The 24,936-nt window shown below is 42.6% G+C and overlaps 1 protein-coding gene and 1 long non-coding RNA gene across 4 annotated transcripts in view; one reads left to right on the plus strand and one right to left on the minus strand.

Annotated features, from left to right (window-relative positions):
- Positions 1-24,936, plus strand: part of MYRIP (myosin VIIA and Rab interacting protein) — a 237,842-nt gene that overhangs the window by 138,798 nt on the left and 74,108 nt on the right. For all 3 annotated transcript variants that reach the window (XM_039837381.1, XM_039837382.1, XM_039837383.1), the window contains one exon: positions 22,783-22,919. In XM_039837381.1, coding sequence (XP_039693315.1) covers positions 22,783-22,919 — 137 coding nt within the window. The remainder of the gene's footprint in view (positions 1-22,782; positions 22,920-24,936) is intronic.
- LOC120582189 (uncharacterized) lies at positions 11,165-20,826 on the minus strand. The gene is made up of 3 exons (XR_005647486.1): positions 20,627-20,826; positions 12,372-12,496; positions 11,165-11,567 (listed from the first exon to the last, which is right to left on the minus strand). It is a non-coding gene; the product is annotated as an uncharacterized LOC120582189 (long non-coding RNA).

Raw genomic sequence — 24,936 nt, forward strand, 5'->3', positions numbered from 1 at the left:
ACCCCAACCCCGAGCCCTCAGACCATATAGGTAACCACTGACCTTTCAAAGGTTGGCCTCTGTGGTTTTGTTTTCTCAGGCCATTTCACCTCTGGATATACCCCAAGTGGCAGTCAAATCCTAACCTTATGGTTCAGCTGAAAATATGGGACTCACGCTACCATGGAGTACCTCAGAGAAGAAAACTATGGACAGAGAAAGGAAGTGATCTGAACATGGTCACCCAGCCGCATGTGACAAGTGGGGGTGGACACCGGCGCTCCGGACCTCTGGGCTAGTTTTCCATTCCTCTCTTCTGACTTGCAGTGCCTCTCCCAGGTCCTGAATGCTCACTGCGTAATGAGGGAGACACTGTGGGGATGAAGTCACATTTAGCATATGACAAAGATGGCGTGATAAACCAATGGGGAGAGCTCTGTAAATGATTCCGAGTCCAGTGTCAACTCTCCTCCAACAAAACCCCCTCTAAGTGACCAAAGAAATCAAAGATTGTTTTTAACGGGTCTGTGTCAGCGCTGGCCTCAGGGGTGGTCATCCCAGGCCAGAATTTCCGTGTGATTTCATGCCAAGGACTGTGAAGAGGGGTATCTGGACCAGCCTCAGGTGAGCTGCTGTGAGAGCAGCCTGGAAAATGGGGCTCAGCCTGGCAGATTTACCCTGAATTCCCCATCTCTGAGCAGTAGGCTGAGAGCATAGGCAAGGAGGAAGCATTGGGTAAAGGCATTAACATCTTTGAAATGAGGAAAATTTTCTTTGCCATGCAAAATGACAACTATATGAAAAATCTGGGTACTCTGAGATACATACAGCATCTGTGCAGCTTGGCAAAGCCCCTGGTTTACTGTTTGGGTGAAGCAAAAACACTCCACCCATCGTCCTAACTCCTTGCTGTCTGCATCAGTGTGCCTTAGTATAAACAGCCCTGCCAACACCCAGAAAAAAGGCTCATCCGTTGCCATGGAGGCTTTCGACTTCTTCAGAGGCTGGGCCTTGAATCACTGCCTTTGCAAATAGATCCCACTACCAACGACAGCAGGGAGAGCTTATGGAAGTGGGAAGTTACTTTTCTGTATAATAGCAAACATTCTATAGAGCTTGTTCTGTACTGAATTACTGTCCAAAGCACTCAGTTACCCTCGGAAAAGCTCCATAAAAAAGAGGGACTGCACCCATTCGACAGATGCAGAAACTAAGGAAAGAGAGGTCAAGGAATTGGCTCAAGGTCTCACAGCTGGGAAGTGGATTTACACCCAGGGAGGCTGGCTCCACAGTTGGCACACTTACCCTCTGCAGTGTGATGCTCTCAAGAACTCAGGAAATCTGAGACTTTCTAAAGGGTGCTTAGTTGAATCCTGGTCAGTGGTTTCAATGGTGGTGACTATGGATAAAAAAGAAAAAGGCCCCTCTAAAAGCAATTTATTCAGTTCATTCAAGGCTTCTCTCCAGGGATATTTTTGGCTATATACAGATGGACTAGATAGATCTTTCTATTCAAAGCCTTGAAGTCCACCATGGTAGATAATGCTAAAATAAAAGAAAAATCACCTCCCCACACACACTGCCACCTCCACTCTTGAGATCTTCGGCCAGGCTCCCACTCAGGATGCGGGACTATAGCAAATGCACGATTGCCATTTCTAAAGGAAGTGTCCCACATCGCGGCCCCCAGAACTCCTGAGTTTCTCTATAAGCAGAAACCTGCAGAGGCATGGGGACACTGCAGAATCCACTTGGAGGTCCCTTTTGTTCAAACAACTTGCACACTGGAAAGGGGATTTGTGATCCTCTATGATAACAGGGACAAAGAGGTAATGCAGACATTGATGAAGGTGAGCTTGGGGATGTAATGAGAACAGAAATGTTGCTAGAGGAATTCGGCTGAAAGTGTCAGAATCTTCCAGTGTTCCTCGCCTGCTCTCACCTGTCAAAGCAACCTTGGAAATTCCAATCTGAGTTTATTACGGCACTGCTTTGTAAGTCAGACTTGCTGACACTCTCACCGCCAAATGACAAGTCTTAATAGATTGAATGACTTGTGTTGGGCCCCGTCAGAGACTACGATTTCTACTTATTTTTCAAATTAACCGACAACAGCTGTCTTTTTTTTTTTTAGATTTACCTTTGAACAGAAGTACATTAAATTCCTGTTTTATTTGTAGAATATAAATTTTCCCATTTTTGTAGGAAGTAGCCATTGATTTTTGCATGGAAATGGATGGGTAAGCCATGTGCCTTTTCAAAGTTTGTATTTATATCCTGTAAAAGGGAAAAGAACCCTTTTCTAATGCAGTACATCCCGTTAAAGTGTAAACAGTATTTTGCACATATGCATTTGTCTGGAAGAAAAGGATCCACTGGCAAAGGATGCAGTTAGTCAGCAGTGGGCAAAAAAGAGCCAATTTCTTCCTTTCCTCCTTAACGCCTTCGCTTTATCGTGCAGGTCCTTCTCTAAGTGCTATCTATATAAACAGTGATGGGCTGTAGGCAGAACACCCCACGTCTCCAATGAATATTCTGAATCATGCACAAGTACTCACACACAGACACACCAGAGCTAGTGTGACGACTTGCAGATATTCTACCTACCACTTCACAGTAAAGGGAGAAACACATTCTTCAAAATCCTTTAGAGAGACACTTCTCCGATTCTTTCCTATCAAATGTTCTGTTCCCTTCTCGTAGGTGTGTGTGTGTGCGTGCATGTGCAGGAATTATGAGTCAAGACCTCTTGTTTCATTCAGCACCAGAATGATATCTTACCTGAAAATTCTACCCTGGTCTTGGACAGAGAACAGATTGGCCCAGCTGAGAACTGGCACTTGACGTTGTACCTGGCAGTTAGGCAGCATTTCTTATAGAACTTTCTGTTCTGGTGACCTCCTGAATTTGTCCGGCCTACATAGAAGTGAAGGGACTCACAGCGGGACAGGAGGGACGTTGTACATTTCAAGCAAATACTTGGGATTACAAATGCACGTTCTGTGATAGCTCCTTCATAATTTGTGTGTTCATAGAAAAACATTATTTATGCTTATTAGTCATAATACTTTGTAGATGAGACAGTACTAATATTTGGGTGCTAATATATGCAAAATATTATAATTGGTTCACTACATGTGTGGTCTTTTTTGATCCTTTCAACGAGGTGGGGGTGGGGTGGGAATAATACCCATTGTACGAATGAGGATACTGAGGCTCATAGGAACAAAATTATTTGCCTGTGATCACAGCTAGCCGGTGGCGATGTCCACTCATCACGCTGTAGCTACGTTTACACACACTGGCGTCAACATGAACGGGGCAAAAACGTGCACACACTCATGCACCACAGGGAAGTGTGCCCGCTTGACCTGCCCAGAGTGATCCCCTGAGATTTCTCTTCCACTCAGTCCTACCTGGCCCTGCAAGCTCTCGCTGCCCCGAGAAGCCTGTTTGTGTTGAGAACATTTAGCAAAGCAGACCCGAGGGTTGGACGAATGAGGAAGCACAAGACGAAACCACGCCTTGGGCTTTTCTATATCACAGGGTCTTGAATTTGCAAAGCCATTAAGTAAATATATATATATATATATATATACACACATATATATATATTTACATATATCTGTATCTTTACACATGTAGAAATTTTACATATACGTGTGTAAAAATTCACATGACATTTCTTCCACAAAGTTTTATTAAATTGGGCAGCTTTAAATGAGCCTTGGTCCCTCTCCCTCCCTGCCGCACACGTGTTGATGGCTTTTTCTCTGCTTGGTTGTCTGAGATTTCACAGCTCTCTGTCACCTCCCTTCCGAAGCTGGTAATAGAAACAGATGATGGCACTGTGCTGCTCCTTCGCTCTGGGATAGCTCTCTGCCCGGAGCTCTGTGTCTTCCTAGGAAGGATTCTTGGTTCATGCTCTGGGGGCTTTTCTGGCCGTGAGGACACAGAGTGAAGATTTGGGGGCTCTGTTACCAGTGTCGTGGCATTTAATTCTCTCTCGAGACACTTGAACTGGATCTGGGTAGAAGAACTTGGCAGAAAGAAAACCACCGGTTCCGGTAATTTTCATAATTGAGAAATTGACTTGTCCTTTATTTCAGAGCTTACTATTGTTGATTATTTACTATAATCCTTTATTATAGGTTGTCTGGTTGTTGTCACTAATTTTTTTTTTTTTTTAGCAAAACTGGATCATTTTTGTCCTATTTAATGCATAAGTTTTCAGCATTTTGCATGTGAGTATCTGTGCAAACATTGAGAAAAGAATTTTAAAGGATATTTTGAACTACCGGCTCCATTTCAAAAATATGAGGGCAAAGTATTTCTTCTCTCTTTATTGACTGCTTTACAAGAACAGGTAAACTTTTTATTCTGTGGCTGATGCAACAGACCCCTGATTTGATGAGTGTTGTAGTTTCAGCTGCCTTGTCTGCATGCGTGTCATCTCTGACTCTGCAGCTTATTAGTTTATTCCTGTAGGGAGTGGGAAAGTCACACCTGAATTTAAGGACATTGACGTACTCCAGGCTCACTCTGCACACAGGTTTTATGGGCAGCAACTGAGGGGACATGCATGTTCTCGGGGATTTCATTGTTTAAGCGTGGATTCTCAGAGAGCAGCCACAGCATGATAACTGTGTCCATCACCCAGAAGGGACATTAAGAGATTCCTCAGGGTCCTAAAGCTAAGAGCTAAATCCTTGGATCTTTTATTTATTTAATTTTATTGTAACAAAAGCCACAAATGTCCCTACTTAAAAATGTCAACTGCTTCTGTTGGTTTGTTGTAAAAAAAATAAAAATAAAAAAAGGAGTAGTCCCTGGTCCCTTACCTCCACCACGTTCCTGCTTCATAAATACAACTATTTTCAACCTCTAGTTTTCTTCTGGTATTTTATCTCCAAATTTAGAAATAGCCCACTTACATCACTTTTTAAAAAGTTTTTATCTTTTCATTCCTTACTATGAAAAGGCTTTATTCTTCCAAACTCCCCATGCACACATGTCCCCCTTCCCACCATTCTCCCAGTAACATGGCCTTTGTTAGATCAGTTTTCAGTGTTTTATTATTGTGACTATAAAAAAACAGCTTTCTGATGTTGCCATTGGATGGTCAAAAGACATTCTGATGTTTGATCCCCTACACCTGGCTTTCCCCGCATCTCTGAAAGTGGTAGGGGTCTTCTTTCTCATCCCAGTATGATAACCTGTCCTAATGATGGACTTTCATTTGCATCTTTGTTTCTTCCATTGTACGGGGCTCTTTTCACTTTAGAGAACCATTTCACTTTAGAAACTCTGTTCTTTCAGGCCTGGGAGAGTTTCTTGAATTATTTCTTTGATTATTTCATCTATTTTCTTTGTTCCTTCTAGAGCATGAATATTGGACCTCATAGATTAATTCTCTAGTTTTATTTTTCCCTGAATTCTCTTTTACTTTTGTTAAATTTTCTGAAAGGTATGCTCGACTCTATCTTCCATTTTATCTACTAAGTTCTAAATTTTCACAATACTGTTTTTTATTTCTGAATTATTATTGTTTCTCTGTTCTTTTTAGAGTGCGATGTTCTTGCCTTATAGCTGCAATATATTCCCTTATTAATATATTTTTAAGATTGCTTGCCTTTAAGTTTCTTTATCCTGGGTTTTGTTTGTGTTTTTTGTTTTTGTGGGGGTTTTTTGTTTTTTGTTTTTATATTTATCTTTAATGATAGACACTCTACTCAAGTATTGGATGACCCAGGACTCTCAGTTTATCTTTTTTTTTAATAAATTTATACTTGGCATACAATATTATATTAGTTTCAGGTGTACAATATACTGATTTAATGTTTATATACCTTATAATGCAATCACTTTACTGTCTAATAACCATCTGTCACCGTGCAAAGTTATGACTATTTATTGACTACATTCAGTGTCAGTTTATCTTTAAGAGTGATGCATTAAAAGCTGATTTGAAGACCAGTGGGGCTTGTTGGCCGGTGGGCTTCAGGCTAGAATGATCTGGCTGGACTGTTTTATTAGGAGAACTATCAGTAGGTCTTTTCTTTGGAGTTGATTAGTTTTCCCAGAGATAAGAACTGCCTTGTGCACATCTTTGCCTCCAAGTCTAAATACCTGCAAACACTTTGACTAGATTAAGTAAACATACTACTAAGTCCCTCTCCAGAAAGAACAAACCAGTTCAAATGCCCTTGTGCTTTGGAATTATGCTGGCCACTTCTAAATATTATCATTTTTTAAATTTCTCTGGAAATTTTAAATTTTAGTAAGCTAATATGTATCAACCATTTCTTTATGGTTCCTACCTTTAGTGTCATGCTTAGAAAAGACTTAAAGAAACCCCAAACTTATTTTGCTTAAATATAAAATTACCCCAAATAAAATGCTTTTCCCAATTTTCCCAGTGAGAAGATGAACAAAAGTGGAATTCTTCCGTCCATCATTGATACATAAACTTTCAGAGGTATAGATGAAGTAATCAAATGTCTACTTCTAAATAAATGTATCAGAACAGTGATGTACACCTTTAAAATCGCTCATCATGTATAATTGTTTATCGATTGGGAACTGTTGCCTCTTTCCTCCCTCATCTCGTGAACCAATTTTCCTGGTTTGTACCTTCGGCGTCAGCATTCTCATCATCAGAGCCACTCGGTCGTGTACCATGGCCTTCCCTGGCACAGCAGTCACACTTCTGTCTATTATGAATCTGTATATAGCTCTGACACTGAAAGTTTTAACTCAAGCCACAAAGTGACAGTCTCGTAATATTAGCTTTTCAACCTAGCCTGAAAACATACATTATTCACCATGAAACAATTTACTCTATGCTTTTAGGTGTTTACTTTTACTAAAGATGTATATGCACAGAGTTTAAAGAGTCATGGTTTATTATAAAAAATGTCTTTCAAATAATCTTTATCATTTCTTTCCCCACCCCCAGCCCCCCAAAGCAACCACCTTTAATTCTTTCACTTCTAGTTCATGATAAAATTGTCCTCCATGTCTCTAGATAATATGCCTGTTCCTTGTTAACTGTTCAGTTTCAAGGATTATCTGTTACTTCCTACCATGGAACAAAAGGATTTAACATCTTCGACCCCACACTCCCTCCCTTACCTTTCGGTAATTAATCATAATTCAATACTTTATTATTATGTCTGTGCAAGTGCTTTTCTCAGCTGAACCATTGCTAAACTACAGTTAATGTTTCTCTACTCTTCTTTTTAATCTTAAAAATGTAGTGAAATGTGATATACATTCCAGTGTATAAATGGATCCCTACAGTTGAAAGGAGAATAATAAAGTGAATAGCTCAGTTAAGGAAAGCAAGCTTTTCACAATCACACTCCCTTCCTCTTCCTCAGAGGCTTCGCTCCTTAGCTTCTGTATTAATCACCCTTTCCTTTACGGTTTTACCACTTCCCTAGATAGCCCTTGACAGCACTAACTAACTGAAAATGGTCACAGTTAGAAGAACTACAGAGTAAAAGCAGCATGCTCTTAGGGGTTAGGGAGCATGTGGACATGTCAGGATGCTGCACTGGCTATGCCACAGTCTGCCTGCATCGGATGTCCCACCGACCCGCAGGCTCCCTGTGCCAGCCTCACCTACATGTGACAAGAATGCAAAACAGCAGGAAACTCCACAATGCAATTAGATGTGTTATTTCTTTCTGCGCAAAAAGAGTTGTTTAAGAGGAATCTTGGTGATGGGAAAGAGGTAGAGATCTAATTTACACGTGGTTTGAATTTTCATGATTACATGTTTGTTATTTATGCCTCCCTTTGTAAAATCAGAAAATTTTGTCTGAACAGTTTATCTGCTTTGGGGACTCCATTAAGCTTTCTTCATGTCTGGGATGTGATTCCGTTTTATGAATCTTCCTTGTATATTTGGAGGAAAAAAATGTACCTTTTCTACCATAGTGCATTTTATGCATATTTTTATTTGTATGTATATTTCCAACCAAGCTGCTAATATTCATTTTCTCTCTGTTCTTGTTTACATTTGTCTGTTTGATCTGTCAAAGAATGAGAGAGCTTTTTAAATCTCCCACTGTAGTTTTTTAAAAATTTCTTTTTGTTTTTCTAATATTTTGTTTTCTATATGTCATTTTTATTACCTCCATTATGAATTATTCCTTTTATCAACGGGAAAATAACCATCAATTTGATGGGTTTTTCTTGAATTTTGTTTGGTTTGATTTTTCTCTCTTTCTTTGTGTTCACCTGGTGCTCTCTGACCTTTTCCTTCATTTTTAATCTTCTCTATACTTTTTTCGTCATGTCTCTTGTCAACAGTATATAACTGGCTTTTTTTAAAGCATCTGTCTGGTAAATCCAGGTTAACTTTGTTGACCTGTGTTATAATTGATGTGTCTATCACCTTTTACATGCTTTATCAATATATTGTACTACAATATATTGTACTATTGCAGCCCACAATCTCAACTGAACGGTGATGGGGGCGGGTGGCAATGAGTTGTGATACCCACATATTTTTCCATTGCACACAAGTTACCGAATACCTGCTGGGTACCAGGTACCAGGCTGAGCTGTTGTATCTGGAGATCCAACAAAGAATATGACAGTTCCTGCCCCATGCGCAGAGCCACCTTCATAGACGTATAGTCACTTCATGGCCCCAAGCTTGGTTTAATGCTCTGTTCCTTCTTGTCTTCAAATTCTTAATAACTTTTTAACAAGAGGACCTATATTTTATTTCTGCCCTGGGCCTTACAGATTATATGGCTGATCCTGCCTATAAGAACATGAGATAGAAAACGGGAAATTTTAATGTGATATAATAAACACCCTACTAGGAGTCGGCAAAGGGGACTGTGAAAGCACAGAGGGACTCCTCCCCAGTCTGGGAGGTCTTCTGAACACAGCTCATGACTAGCGTGAATAAGATGAGGAGCAGGAGTTGTTCTGGAGGAGAGGAGGTAGCAGAGGAAATGGCAGGGGCAAGGCCAAGGTCTTCAGACAGCATGATGTCTGTGGCCGGGGCAAAAATTATAGGTATCCCTGAACGAAGCTAACTGAAACCATCAAGGTCAGAACCATTATCATCTAAAGCAGGGGCAGGGATCAAAAAAACATTCCCGTTATCTCTACCAGATGCTAAACCGAATGAGTGTCTGCATTTCAAGTCTCGATGGCAAGCCCCTTCTAAAATTGACTGTCACTTTATAATAAGTTTTATGCCAAGGTAACAGCAGGAGGTGAGTCTGAGGACCTGGAATGCCATCATAGAATGTTCTGCCTTTCTGCTGACTTACGTGGAAGCCATCTTTCTAAAAGGCAAAACTGACCACGTCAGTGTCCCACGTGTGAAATAGTCATCTGGCTTCAGCATGGAGTGTACCTTAAAAGAATGAGGGGGAGAGACTGGGCTGAGCAGACGAGTTAGGAGGCTGAAGTGGGAGATGATGGCAGCTAGAAGGAACGTGTCAGCAGAGACGCGAGGCAATAATATGGTTTCAGTCAACATGAAAACGCTGCAGTGCTCACGTATTACTTAGCTGTGGTTGTAAGAGAGAGGGGTGAGTCAGAGATGAAGTCCCTAAGCTCGGGGGTGTAGGATCACAACTAGGTTTCTGTGAAAAAGGACAATGTTGAATTCAAGACATGTTGCGTTTGAGCTGAGAGACGAGAGACAAGTGGAGATATCCAACAATCAGAGGGGTCAGGAATTTGGCAGATAGACTGAGAAGAGGTGCCAGCTGAAGCTGCAGGGGCATCCATGGGTTCATGCCACTCCTCGTATTGGGAGGGTTCAGAGATGGGGGTTGGGGGCGGTCTAACAGTGCTGTCATTCAACGGCGGGCAGAAGAGAAAGGAGTCTCTACAAAGCACTGAGGCTGAGAAAGGAGAGTCAGAGGTGAAAGGAGCATTTTGAAAGTCAGAGTATCATGGCAGCCCAAGGAGGAAGAGCATTTCAGAAACAGTGAAGGAGTCAAATGCTTAAACTATCAGCTGAAGTAGCACATGAGCGAGGATCTGTGAAGTGGCCCTTTGACTTAGCAGGAAGGCCTTGGAACCTCAGGAAGAGCAACTTCGGCAGAATGAACATGGGATGGTTTTGGAGGGCAGGAAGATGAGGAAGTTAACACTGATTATAAATCATAGACTCTGGGCTGCTAAAGGGAGAGATATAATAGCTGTATTTTCTAATTTCTATATTTGATGCTTTGACATCTGGGGCCTTGCTGACCCTGGAGAGACTGCTAATTAATTCCTAAACATAGTGAACCACTTGCCTGTGCACCTTTCAAATGCAAACCAACCAATCCAGAGCCCACACCCCCACCACCTTCTCTATCAGGCTCTCACACTCAGGGCCACTATTCCCCTGCCCTAATCACCTCAGAATCTGGTATCAGACAACTAGGGACAAACCCTGTGCCCCAGAGACCACTGAAATTATTCAGACTAGCTGATCCTAAACTTCCACCCCCATTCCTTCCTGTGGAAGCCACCTACAGTAAAGGCTCTCACCTTTTACTCCCTCTGCCCCTGCCCTGATCCACCCTGGTGCTTCCCTGTGTGGCTCTGCATTGTCAAAGGGACAGGCGCAGGCAAGAATGGAAGCAAGAAGGAGAGAAGGCAGGAGAGAGGAAGGGAGGGAGGGAGGGAGGACACACAGTTTAGAAAAGGCTTCATCTAATCTGTATAACTGAGAATGCGGGAAACAACTTTGACTCTACCACAAATAACTGCGTGATTCTGAGAAAATTTCATAACCTCTCTGTGCTTGGATGCCTTCATGTAAAACGGGGAACCATCTATCAATTTTTTTTAATTAACAGGCAAAAAAAGAGAAGATATTGGCTTCATCATTGACCAGATATGTAGCCTTTGTTTTTACAGTTTTGTTTTGAGGATTAAAAAGACCTAGCTCAATAAGTGGCAGATGTTAATTACACGGTAGCCCAAACAACTTCAATGTAAGCATTTTACTATGAAAAAAGTGACGTTTTTATGATACTTTAGTCATTCATTTAATATAGCAACATCCTTGCCTTTTAATTTTCACAGCAATACATTGCATATATATTATAACAAAAGTCTAGAATCTGCTGATTTTAATAGTAATCAAATCATCCTCTTTTTCCAACAACCAGCTTGAACCAGTTTAAATTAAGCAACAACCAGTTTGCTTAATTTAAAGAGCAAACACCTTACTATAGAATGTAATGTTACCATTAATGAAACAGATGCATAAACCAAAAATGTGGAAATTGTACCCATTTCTTAAAGCAAGCATGAAGCAAAACTGGAACACATCGGTGTGTCAGAACTACAGAGGTGAGATGTCAGATGCAACTGTGTGGCCCTGGAAATTTGGTTGGAGGAAGTTGTGATCACTTGTATTCTGAGGATGAGAGAGGTGAGATGCAGAAAGATAAACGGATGTCTTCAAGGCCACACACTGAGTGATGAGGTTGGGATCTGTACGTGCTGATGCTTCTATGCTGTCTCAGTCCCCAGATCACACAGATCAGCACAGAGAGTGGACGAAGACATCTCATCTGGGCCAGTGTGGCTCTGTGTACAAATTGCAGCATCTAGAGCAAGAACACGAGCTCTTCAGATAAACTCAGTTAAATTCTCTTACTCACTTCAAGTTGATTCTGACAAATGAAAGAAGTCCCAGACAGCTTTATAAATAAGAAGGTAAAAGAAAAGCCATATTCAAATGACATTTATTCCTGCCTCCGAACAGCTGAGGCTAAAAGAAACCATTTCATTCCCTGTCCCCCAGGCTTGACAACTGCCTGGTTGAATATGGATGACACTCACAGAGAGGAATGAATCAAGCATGAGAGTGGAGCCCAGAGCTGAGGAGACCAGCTGAGAGATAGGAAAGTTCAAGGCAAGGTCAGTGCCAGTGGCCTCAAGGCATGAGATGGCTCCTTGAGGGCCAGATACAGCTGGGCAGGTCCTGCAGAGGCCAGAATGGATGCAAAGAAGAGGTGCTGCTGTGCCCAAGCCCCATGAATGACACCTGGGAAAGTCCTAGAAGGCACAGAGTGTACCCTGACACATCCACCTCCAGGCCATTTCAGAAATGTATTCTTAGATACATTTTTAGGTAATGGTGTTTCATTGGCTTTTCTCCCTAACTACTAGAGCAGGGCCTTAGCCTTCTTCAACACTCATCTCTGCATCTCAGCCCCATAGATTCGTGGGACTATCTAGGGCACAAGTCTCAACAACTAACCCGTGGAATCCGTGGATTTTTTCCCACCTTTTTTCCGCTGTTCCTCATCCCCAGTATATTCTGGACACCACCACATCCATCCACCGCCATACTCCCCTGGGTACCATTCCTGTACTCCCTGGGCACCACCCCCTCTTCCTGGGATCACCTGCTTCACTGGGCACTTTTCCCTTTTCCACTGGCACAGCTGTCTCCCACTAGGCACTTCTCTGCCACCATGGAACCCCAGGGTCAAAGGTGCTGATATGTCACTCGCCTCGAAGGACAAAAAAACTAAAAATCAAGATAAATAAGATTTTAATGCAGTATGTTTAAAAATCAAAATTAATCCAAAAAAAATCATAAAGAACAAGATAGAACAATTTTAACTAAAGTCAGGATCCAGTAGAAAGTCTCTGTAAAAAGACCAAAGGAAATGCATGTCCCCTTATAAAAGGATTTTTAATGATTAATTTTTCTAGAATATTTAAATCTGAAAAAAAATACCGAAAAATTGAAAAGTAGGCATATTCAACTCATGACATTATTTTAAGTTTAAATAATTTATTTAAACCAAAAACGTATTATAATTTTACTTTCCTGGCCTTAATAGAAGCACATTCATCAATGAAATTTTCAACATCTTCTTTGTTCTCTCATTTTTAATTGAAAATCTCAAGCTTCAATAAACGAGAGAAAGTGATTCTGAAAGTCTTTTTGATGGACGTAAAATTTTAACAAGAGAAATGAACATACCTCCCAAGTTTGGGAGCAAGACTGGTCACTGTCACGGCCAGGGCTGGCTCTGGGGGTGCCACAGAGGGAGAGGAGAGCCAGGTCTGAGGCTGGACTCAGAACAGCCGGGTCAGCCCACGCACTGCTCCTTGTACTCTTGTCCCTGTTTGGGGTTTTGCAGGGGTGCTCAATCCTAGAGGAGGGCTGGCCCCAGTGGGCGTTTGGGATTTGGGGCAGGGCTGGCCGGGATGTTCTGGGGAGTCCGGGATGAGGAAAGAATTTGACCGGATCCAGGGAAGGTGAGGTGAGCAGAATGCAGCTGGAGGGGCGGGCAGCTGGGGTCTGTCCACAGATCCCGAGGCACGTGGCTCTGCCAACAAGGATTCCGTAGCAAGTTTGAAAATAAGTGCAAACGAAATTAGACATGTATGAATTACTGGATGAGAGTACCAATTATTATGAGGAAAAGTACATGTCAAATAGAAATTAAGGAGGTTATAAGGAGATGTTCTAATTTCACACTGAAATGGAGATATGAAGATTAAACAAAAGGGCTTCAGATTTTGGATTTTTAACTTGAGAAAAGTTGTTTTCTGTGAATATATTTAATTTACAAAAAGCAGCTAGTGATTTGGTTCTAAGATAGTCTGATGATTTAAATCCTGTAGAAACTTCCTCCAACATAGTTTCAAACAGCATGCAATATCAATAGTGTGTAATAAAAATCACATCATATTTGTATGCTGATTCCTGAATTTTGCTTAGTATAACATTATCCAAATTTGGAAGTGTTGGAATTTTTTTTTAACAACACCAGTCACCCTGTGAAAGAAGTTTCTGTAAATTGCACATCATTAAAAATTATTTAAGATTGTCATTTGATCAGGAGACGTCATTGCCAAACGCGGGTACTTCTCTTGATTGAAAATGGGGCTTCGGCTGGAGGCACTTAACGACCGTGCTAGAGCCGCCAGCCAGCTTTCTCGCTCCCTGTACTTGGGGCTTCTGGTGTGACCTTTGCCCATGGCCTCTCCAGCACGACAGTCTCAGAACAGCTCCTCCTCTCCACAGCAGCCCGGGGCATCCAGACGGTGTGCTCCCGGCAATCTAGAAGGGAGGTATAGGACTTCTATGACTTAGCTTCGGAAATTCCAGAACATCAATTCTGCCCATTCTGAGGGGCAAGCAGGTCACCAAGGCCAGCACAGATTCAAAGAGACAGGGAATTTAGACTCCACCTTTCAAGGGGAGGGATAGCAAAGAATTTGTAGTTATCTTTAACCTGCTGCGTCCCCATGGAAATCCATGTCCTTCAGAGCTTGACACCAAGGGATCCAGAGACTCAGAGGGCTGAGTGCCAGCTGTGGACACAAACCAAATCACAGACTCACGCGGGCCAGGCTCCTCCATGGCACTAGGGGCCCTTTTGAGTGACTTTCACATCTTTTGAGTTTTACAACTATGAATGGCTCTGTCTGAGGAAGACAGAGGTTCCACATTTGGTCATTTCATTGGAAGAAGGAGCAGAACTGGTCACTGTCATGGCCAGGGCTGGTATAAACAGTTCCTCCTCTGTGGAATGGGATTCTTGAGTACCTGCTCCATAGAGTGGTTGTGAGGATTAGACAAGTAATTGTTATAAAGGACTTAGAACATTGCCTGGCATATGGGAAACACAGGGTGAGAGTTTTCACATAATATCCATGGTCTGTGTGGTCCAGGAAAGACACAGGGGCTTTGCAGCCAGAGGGAGCTGCCATCAACCTGCAGTCCTGCCACTTACCAACTGTGTGACCTTGGGCTTCTTGAACCTCCTTCAGCCTCAGTTTCCCCATCTGCCTCCCTCTAGTTTTGTGCGGATTAGAGAAATCGTGCATAGAGGACCCAGGAGCAGCTCTCACACAGACTTCTCTTCCAGGCTTTTCTTCCTTCTTGCTATTTGTCAACTCCAGCTTCTCACCCCTAGCAAGATGCTTCACATTAATGGCAATTGTCACGTATCAACTGAAAATGACACTTTCAGCCTCCTGGCCGTGTCTGTCTGCAAATTCCCAATGACACACTCAGGGGTCCCAGCGTGAGGGCTGTTCTTTTTCATCTAACCTCTGTTGATTTTTCAAAACTGATTGCTCTGACTCAGTGCTCAGGGGCCTTCGTGCTGTTAGGGGTGAAGGAGTCTTATTTTTCAAGCCACCTGACTGTCATGCTATTGTTTTTCCCACAACTTTGAATCAGTAATATCTTCGTGTGCTCTTCGTGACATGCCAAACCTGTCCTTGAACTCAGTGGTTCTCCAAGGGTGGTCCCCAGCCAGCAGCATTTGGTCATAGGTTGTTTGGGGACTTTGCTGTGTATAACGGTTTGAATTTGCATCAATGGTATTTTTAGTATTTTATTTTTTTTGGTAACTAATGCACCTGGATTTGGGAGCACCATTTTAATTCTATTCCTCTGCAAAACTTTTTATCACCAGGTCCACTTCTTTTTCCTTGGAAAATGGGAAGCGGCGAGGCAAGTCAGCTGTTCTGTCTCTTGTCTTACCTAAATAGATTGTGGTCAAAATTTAAAAGAAAAAAAATAATCATGTGGATTCAGAAAACAACCAGCTAATCTTGCTAGACCAGTTCTTATCAAGCTTTTTTAAAAATTTATTTATCTTAATTACTTTCAAGTATACAGTACATTGGTTAGACATCTCTATAGTTCATAGAACGATCCCCCCAATTGCTCCCTCCCTCCCCTGACCCTCCACCTAGCCAACGTATTAAAGGTAACCACATTCCCTATGCCGTGCTCCCCATCCCCGTGACCATCCATCAGCTACCAATCTGTACTTTTTTAACCCTTCACCCCATTCTCCCAGCCTTCCAAGCCCCCCTCCCCTCTGCCCAACACCAAATAGTCCACTATGTTTGTGAGTCTGTTTTTGATTAGTTTGTTCTTTTTCTTCCTTAGATTTTGCATATAAGTGAAATCATATTGTGTTTATCTTTCTCTGTCTGACTTAAATACCTTCTAGGTCCATCAAAGCAATATCTTTTTCCATCCCCTTTCTTTTCATATGTAGGGGTCTTATTTTCTTAACTTTTCAGCCACTCTGTCTCTTGGTTGGAGCACTTAATTCTTTTCCATTTAAGGTACTTATTGATAGGAGTGTAGTTGTTACCATTCTTTATTTCTGTTTTTGATTCATTTTTTCTTCTTAAAGAAGTCCCTCCAACATTTCCTGTAATATTGGCTTGGTGGTGATAAATTCATTTAGCTTACTTTTGTCTTATGAAGCTTTGATGAATGTCGTCATCACCTGGGAAACTTGCTAAAATGCAGATAGGTTTAGCAGGTCTCAGAGTGAGGATGGAAGGCTGCGATTGCCCATTTCTATCAAGCTTCCAGAAGGTGCTCACACTGCTGGTCTGAAGACCATACCAGAAGCAGCGAGATCTCCACAGTCTCTGCGAGGCTCACCTATAGCGAACTCAGTTTGCACAAGCGCCCTGCCACTCTGGGGCCGATAGCCTGAGGAAGCCTGGCTTTGTCACTAGTGGCCAGGAACTGAGCAGTTCTTATGGGGGCAGTGCCTTTCTTCTTGCAATTTTATTATTATTATTCATTATTTATGAACCAAAATCAGTCTGGCATTCCTGGGCGAAGCTTTCATGTGATTATGATTTTAGTACTGTTCTTGCATTGAGTTACGTGACTCCAGCCTGTCTTCTAATGAGAATGTATTATGTTTACAAATTTATTCACGTCATAGAAAAAAAAATTAGAAAACTGCTTACACAACAAGTGCCTTGAAGTGATTAGGATTCACAACATGTTGGGTTTTTTTTTAAGAGAAACAATATAGTGATTTTAGAGTTTCTTCAGATTCCTTGATTCATGGGGCTTTCTATTTGCTTAAACTTTGAAGCAAATGCCTTAATTTGCAATAAGAACACTAACGGGGGTTTCCAATCAGACGTCAAGACACTGACCCGACAGTGAGACCTACAGCCAGAAATCATGTCTGATTCAAGTCAGTCAGTGAGTGACATAGCAGCAAATCACCTGTTTGCACTTTCTTCACAAAATAAAGGTAATGATGATTTATGCCTCCAATACACCGATCGTGGGCTTGATTGAGTACTACTTGATTGAGTGGACCAAGAACTCCCAAGTCTACATTTCAAGTCCAGATTTCTGGCCCCCTCAGCCCCAGACTAGTATATCCAAATGCCCGCCAAGTATTGCCAGCTGAGATGCGGTCGCCATCCCAAATCCAAGTGCCCTGACTGAACTTGCCACCTTCTCTCCAAACCTGATTTTCTTCCTCTATTCCTTATCCCAGTTAGTTGTGTGACCATCACACCACACCACCCTGCCCAAGCCAGGAGGCATCATTCTCTGTTAAACTGTGAGCTCCTTGAAGCAGCAATTGGGTTTACTGGCCTTTATAACCCCAGTACCTTACACTGGGCTTGGCAATGAAAAATGCTCAAAAACATGTGACTGAATTGAACTAATGGGTGCTCCCTACGATCCTGGAAATCATTTCTGAGAATTGTGAAGCATGGCAACCCCTCTGTCTTCCAAAAAAAAAAAAAAAAAAGGTGGATATAGTTTGTCAATTATTTTTACTGCCAGGATATATAGTGAACTCTTATGACTCTAAAATCCATATAAGCAACTTGGTCTTTTTTAATTTTATTTTTATGTTCTGCATCAACTGTAATCAAGTTGTATCTATATAGTTTGTTGATTTCTTTTCTGACCATGTTACTTTGTGCCTGTCTCCCTACTCCCTCTTGGATGCATTCCTTTTACGTACTAGCATCATAATAGACACGTTGGGATTTCGTCTTTAATTTTACAACCTGCAGGGTAGATTTTGTAAACACTGTTTGAAAATGATGAGACCGAGGTGCAAAGAGAGGAATTATTCACTCTCCCAGTATCGCGCACAAGTTGGTGAGGGGGCTGGCGTCTTCTCTATGGCTGCGAGCCTTCCTGACACACTCCAGGACGGTACAGTCATTCTTCCTTTACTTGGAAAACTGCACAAAGATGCAGTATCACCCTTTTCTGTTTACAAAATAGTAGGTTCATGCAATTTGAAAAATTAAAGAAAAGTTACCCATAATATCATTATTGAGAAATGTCAACAGATACATTTTGAACATTTCTTTCCAGGTTTGTTCCTATTTATAGTTACATTTTTACTGTGCCACACTGTGTTAATTATTAAATATCTGTAATTTATTTTAAAATCTGGTAGGACACATTTCCCCATCCCCAATATCTTTTCTTCTTGAAAACTTCTCTTAGCTGGAGAAATATCCTTCTCCATGCCCACCTGTAACTCCTAAAACTTGGTGGTGTCATGGTTTTATACCTCAGGAGCTGGACTGCTTCAGGGGCTGAGTGATTCCCCAGAAGTCTGAAAGCTGTGGGAATGAAAAGTATAAGGCTACACTGAGATATTTTCCTGGGCCTGGGCCCTGAGTTAGACTAGGAAGGGTTCCAACACAGTTTTGATCTCTCAGTGAGTCTGGCACAAAGCTCCAAACAGGGGCGATGAGGGTCATTGTCCAGCCCTTCTCAGCTTGGGCATTGGCTGCCCAGAGAGTTGCCCCACCAATAGACTATCTCTAAGGACGGTACAGAGTCTTCGTCAGAGTCCATGCAGAGAGATGGCATGGTGTCCGGTAGCTGAGCCCACGAAGGTGACACAGCACGCGCTGCTGGCCCAGCCTGGACTTGGACACGTTCTCCAATCCCAGTGCAGCCTACCTTCCTCAGAGTCTTGCAGCACATTGCTTTTGTCAAAGCTAACATGCTGCCATGGAGATGCTCCTGTTGGCTAATGGACCATTGGTCCCTGATGGGAATTAGAAAAAAAAAATAATGGGCCGATGTATGGGTCAGAGATCACTGTGGAGTCCCACACAGTATTCGTTGGGAGAATGCAGAAGGCTGTGCCACGTGGTGCCTAGAGTCAGTGCCTACAGTCACTGAAAAGAAAGAAGATAGAGTAAATGAAAAACTGCAGGCAGGAGAGAGTATAAAGGAAATTTATGTCTTTTGAGTCAACCATGAAAATAATAATTCATCCACCGCAGACTTAAAATCCTCCTGTAAAGCCAAGGAAGATAAGAGCTTAAGAGGTGGTTATGCTTTGGGTTTGCAAAAAAAAAAGAAAAAAGAAAAAGCAATATAATCTGTTCTCTTTGCAGAGATCATCTTAGGAGATACAGTGTAATTGTACAAACTGTGAAGTGTGCCTGCAAAAGCTCCTTCTGTTAATGAACACTTAACTTAGCGGTGAGGACAGATCTTAAATAACAAATTAAATCAGTGCTGTGAAGTGCTCAGGTAAAGGTGTGTGCTTTCGAGAAGAGAGGAGGGAGTCGGATGAGGCTGAGTTATCTAATTCTTCCTCCAGCCTTAGAAAGCCCAACATATTTCATTTTACAGAAAAAGAAACTGTAGTTCCAAGTAATCAGTTCTGACCACATTGTGATTGGTGAATTTCGAAGGTTTGTTGCTGATTGTTATAAAGCTTTAGTATTTAGAGAGATTATCATGCCTAAGTTTGTGAAACTGTACAGAACTAAGAATCTTTGTGTGAGCGCCCTTAGGGAGACCTTGGGGTAATTTAAAAAACTGAAGCAGGGTCCCTCTGGACAGTTCAGGTTCAAAGATTTCCACTACAAGTCTCCTCACCAGGAAAGTGTCTCCTACGTGTTTACAGCAGCTGAGAAGTAGCAGCAGTTTGGGCATCATTAAAGAAAATGCCTGAGACATAAAGCAGGCTGGTTCCAATTTCCCATACGTCTGTGGGAATGATCCAGAACCCACGGCCTGTGGAACACACACTGTCCCACCATTCCCAAGACGCCTTTGGCTTGGCTTTGATTCCGCCTCATCTGTTTTGTCCACACCCCTCCCCCACATCCCTAGTGCAGTGCCCGCCACATGAGGCATTCAATAAATAGGGAATGGAAGAATTGGTGAACGAACCAATGAGGGGACCCGTGTGCAGATGCAGTGTCCCACCCACTGTGCCACCCTTCCCAGCAGGATGCTGACACAAGGCTCTTTCCTTCTCATCTGCGTTTGCCTGAAGTTGTGTCTGTTCCGATGGAAGACGAGGGCCTGCAGGTGGGTTAGGGAGCTCTGCAGCACACGTATCCAGTCCACCCTGGCTGGGGGCATCCTCACAGCCCTGTCCCCACGCCTCTGCCCCATGAACCACCTGCATCCTATGAGCCATGAATTCTAAATAAGTTAAATAAAAGCAGTAATATCAAATAAGAGTGATCATGACCGAGCCTTCCCTGGGGCCTCCAGAAAAGCTCTCTACATTCACTCTAAGTCAAAACATAATCCAGAACACATCACGATTTTAGGAAAAGCTTTCTGCTCCCCTAACGAGGCTGTGGTTTTGCGGGTCATCCTCCCATGCCCCACAGCGGTGCCCTGATTTCACTCCATGACTTCAGCAAGCTGAAGCATTCTATTCTAGAGGTCATTAACGTACTCTGAACGCCGTAGAGTTCTGGTATAGCCAAGGAACAGGGAGCTCATCCTATGACGTACTTGAAGTCATAGGACTCTCGGCTGCAAATAATAGAAACCCAACTCAAAAAGGCTTAAAAGAAAGAGGGAAGTTTTGGGTTCATGTCATGGAAAAGTCCAAGGGCTGACCTGAGGCTTGAGTAGATCCAGGTGTTCAGAGTCTATCCATAGGATTCTGTGCCTTCCCACCGTCAAATCTATTTTTGATCAGAAAACCACGAATATCCCCCAAGTGATGGCAAAGGTGGCCCCGGCAGCCCCAGCCTTTCATTCCACTGTGAAGCCAGCCCAGCAGAAAGGAAGAGCCTCTTCCCAACAGCAACAATAAAAGCCCCCACTGCAACCCTGATTGGCAGGTCTAGGTCATGTGACCACGTGGCCGCCAGGGGGTGGGGCCAGCCTTGGGGAAAATACATAGAAGAGAGCCAATGGTTCTTCACACTGGGTGTCTGTGACGAGTGCAAGTGCGTGGTTGAGTTCCGATCTTTGATCCCCACCCAGGTACTTGCTCTCTTGGGAAAGGCACTCAACCTCACTATGTTTCTATTTATTATCTACAAAAGTGGGACTCATCCTTGTAGAGCTGTGGTAAAAAATTATTGAGCCCTTACATGGTGCCAGATACTTCACTGCTTGTGTTCTATCATTTAATCCTCAAGCAGCCTAATAAAGTTGTCACCGTCATCACCACTATTTTATAGATGAAAAAGCTGAGGCTTAGAGGGATTAATTACTTTGCTCAAGACCACACAGCTAGCAAATGCCAGGGCCTGGGCCTTTCTAACCTGCCCCTGCATCGATGTGCTTACACATTGAGTTATCCCCCATGAGAATTAAATCATGATTCAAGGAAAGCTTTTGGCACAGTGCCTCAGACAGAGCAAACACTCAAATTATGGTGTTTATTTTTATTCATAGCAATGATACTGGTGATGTAAATGTATATACTATATTCTATTGGAAAGGGGAAATGGGATCTGATGGGCCGGCATGTGGGGACTCCCCTAGTGCCAAACAAAGGAGGGCTTCACTCCAAGGTGATAACTCCCACATTTAATTCCTAGTCCTCTGCCAGTAGATCGTTCAATGTTCTTAGAGAAATGTTTTCTATTTTTGACTTAGGATAAATTGTCCATTTGTTTGGGAATAGGGACAGGGACCAAGAGGCCTCACTATTGTCTACACAACCATTAAGTTGGCTTCCTGAATGCTATCTCATATTCCAGGCCTGCTCTCTGCACCCACCAACTCCTCATTGGACCTCTCAGTCTACAGGTCCCAGCTCTGCCATCTGATTTGCGGGACAATGTTCTGATTCTGCTCTCGTCCCCATTCTTGATTTTTATAGATTTCTTTCCCATTGGATATCTTCTCACATTTCACTGGCATCTGGAGAAGAAGAGCAGCTATGTGTGTGCTTATTCTTCCATTGAATCAGAAGCATTTATATTCATTTTGCTTTTCCGAATTTTCTATAAAAAGAGTATGCATCATTACTTTCATAGTCAGAAAAACAACAACAAAAGCTACCGCAAAGTGAGAAGGACCTAGAAGTCCATTCTTGTCAGGCAGAAGAAGAAAGAATCATGTCAGTGTTTTGTACAGACTTGTACAGTGTTTTGTTACAGCATTGACCAGGAAACTGCTTTCCCATGGTGCTTCAGGTTGGATGAATCAGAGGCTGGAGAATTTTTTCCAAAGAGCCCAGTGTCTTACTTGCGCTTTTTATTTTCCCAAGCTGAACTAGAAATGTTGCTAATGCAGAAACAGTATCAAATATAAAGACTGCTATTAAAAAGATGCATCACTTAGTGGCTCAAATGGCAAGTATTTATCGGCTTGCTCTTGGGAGGGACTCAGGTACATGGTACTTCTACTGGTTTTATCTAGGGTCACTCATGCATTTCCAGTCAACTGGAAGTCGATGACCTTGCTTACCTGTCTGGGGCTTGGCTGGGTACCAGCTGGGGCAGGAGGGGTGATTGGACCAAGTGTCTCCCATCATCCTAAAGGCTAGCTTGGGCTTGCTCACATGGTGATGAGTTGCAGGACTTCTAAGAGCAGCAAGGGAGGAAGCTGTAAGGCTCAAGACTCACACAGCATCACTTCCATTACTCTCTGTGGTCAGAGCACATTGGCCAGCCCAGATTCAAGGAGTAAAGAAGTAAACGCCACGTTTTGACAGAAGGAGCTACAAAATATTGTGGCAAACTTTGCCATCCACCATTCAATAATCCTGTTTCGTAATTGGAATTTTCTGTTTTCTAATTCTGTGTTTTCTTCAGGCTCCTGAGAACCCAGTCTCTGGAATGGTTCTACAATAACGTAAAGAGCCGTTTCAAACGCTTTGGCAGCGCCAAGGTCCTGAAGAATCTGTACAGGAAACACAGGCTGGAGAGTGGAGCATGCTTCGACATCCTAGGTACGCTGGCCACTGGCTGCTTGCCACTCCGAGAGTCCTCGGGGACCTGGTGGGGTAGAAGAAGGCTTTGCTTGGAGTTCCTATGTGCTGGGGCGCACTCACCCGGAACGGAGAAAGTTGCTTAAATATCTGGCCTAGTGAAGAGCAGAAATAGGATGTATTTTTGGACATATACCAAAGATTCTGTTAAGGTTTGAGTCTTTTGGTTTCGGCATTCCCACTGGGCTGGATATATTAGGAACTGGAAAGACCAATGTATTTCTGAAAATTGTGGCCATTTTAATTCTGGATCCTTAGAAATTAACGGTTCACAATCATCTTCCCCTAATGGTTAAAACATTGGAAAGTCATCTTTGATTGTATAGACTAGTTCTGCACTCAGAGGATATGCCCTCTACTCCCTTTTCTATTTATACCAGGCCCAGAATTTGATGTAATGAGAGAGTGAGAAAGCATCAGCTTCCTCCCAGGAAGCTTGAAGGATGAGTCCTGCCTATGCCGTTTTATACAGTTAAGACGAACAACGTACGTCATTAGAATGAGAAATGATATTCTGCAGTGCTATTACAACAGCCAGTAGAAAGAAATGGTTGTCAGAATATGAACAGCATGTCCTGCAAAAAAAACTGTTTTTTTTTTCCCCTGTCTGGAAGCAGATTTTTACTTCTCTTTTCTGACACAGGTAAACGTTTTTTATCCGCGAGGAAGACGAAAGGAAAAAAATCTCATCCATCTCATTTGGAGCTTTTTCACCATCATTATTTTGTATTCTCAATCAAGTCTTTGGTTGTGTCTTTTCTAAAAATATGCCAGCCACTGAAGACAAGGGAGAAAACAGGGTGGCAGGATTAAACACAGAATCATTAGCGCCTTTTGAGGCAGGTGTTAGAACCTGTGTCTTTGAAACTACTCAGGAAGCTTATAGCTAAGAGAGCAACGCAGAAGGCGTCCGCCTATCTCTTTCATCTTCTCTTTGCAAATTTTTCTAAAACTTTTTCTCCAGGAATGGAGGCAGGAAAGAAAGCTTAAAAGCAATGGTGTTAACGGTAGTTTTTTTAATCCAAATCGCCATCTCAGGAAAGTTCCAGAATGGAATTGGCTCACTCCTTTGCATCCTATCCTTTCTTTCTTTTATGTCCTTCGGTCTGTGCTCTGTGCTCCTCGATATGTCCTCAAATTCGGATCTCATAGGTGCTTAATGCAAATGGAGGGAAAAAGCAAAGGCACGTGGAGAACCCTGTAGAACAGAACACAATTCCACTTTCTTTCCTTTTCTCCCGACGACCCCGCGGGCGGAGCAGGCCGACACGATTCTAAGTGGGCCAGCTCAGGGCTTTGAAATCCTCAAGTGTCATTTTCAAAGGAGAATCATCTGCCAGGAATCACTGTCTCCCACGCTTGAAGCAGATGTCGGTCCTGGGCCCTCTGTGACTCGCCACGCCTTTCATCTGGGCCTCGGTCACAGTGCTTCCCACGTTGCATTCGGCTGATGGTTTACAAAGCCACCCTCCTGCTGGACCACGTGGAGACAATACTCCTGTATCGCTGTGGTCCCAAAGTGTGGCTCCATGCCTGACACGTCTTACGTTCTCAATGTTGTAACTAGTTCAATCTTAAAGCATTTCATGGGCCCCAAGACACTTCGTAGAAGTGTTAAAATCAGTCACTTTAATATGATTAGGATCTCCATTTAAACTAAGGTTTTCTTTTGATAAACCTGAAGGCAAGCAGACAGGAGACCGTTTATGAGATGATATTCAAAACTGTAAAGCTGCGATCATAAAACAATGAGATTTCTTCTACACGCCACCTAGAAAATTTAGTTCCACCTCAGGTATGGAGAAATCTCCTGGTGCCTTCATGGCCTCCTGATTGTGTTAGGTGACTGGGAGGTCATTAGCATTGGCTTCTACCTACCACCTAACACCCTTGTATGGTTATCATCTGCCATCCGCAATCCTGACTACACACTGGAATTACCTAGGGAGCTTTGGGAAAAAAAAAAAAATCTCAGTGT

The sequence above is a fragment of the Pteropus medius genome, unplaced genomic scaffold (assembly GCF_902729225.1).
Source record: "Pteropus medius unplaced genomic scaffold, Ma_sr-lr_union100, whole genome shotgun sequence".
NCBI classification, from domain to species: Eukaryota; Metazoa; Chordata; class Mammalia; order Chiroptera; family Pteropodidae; genus Pteropus; species Pteropus medius.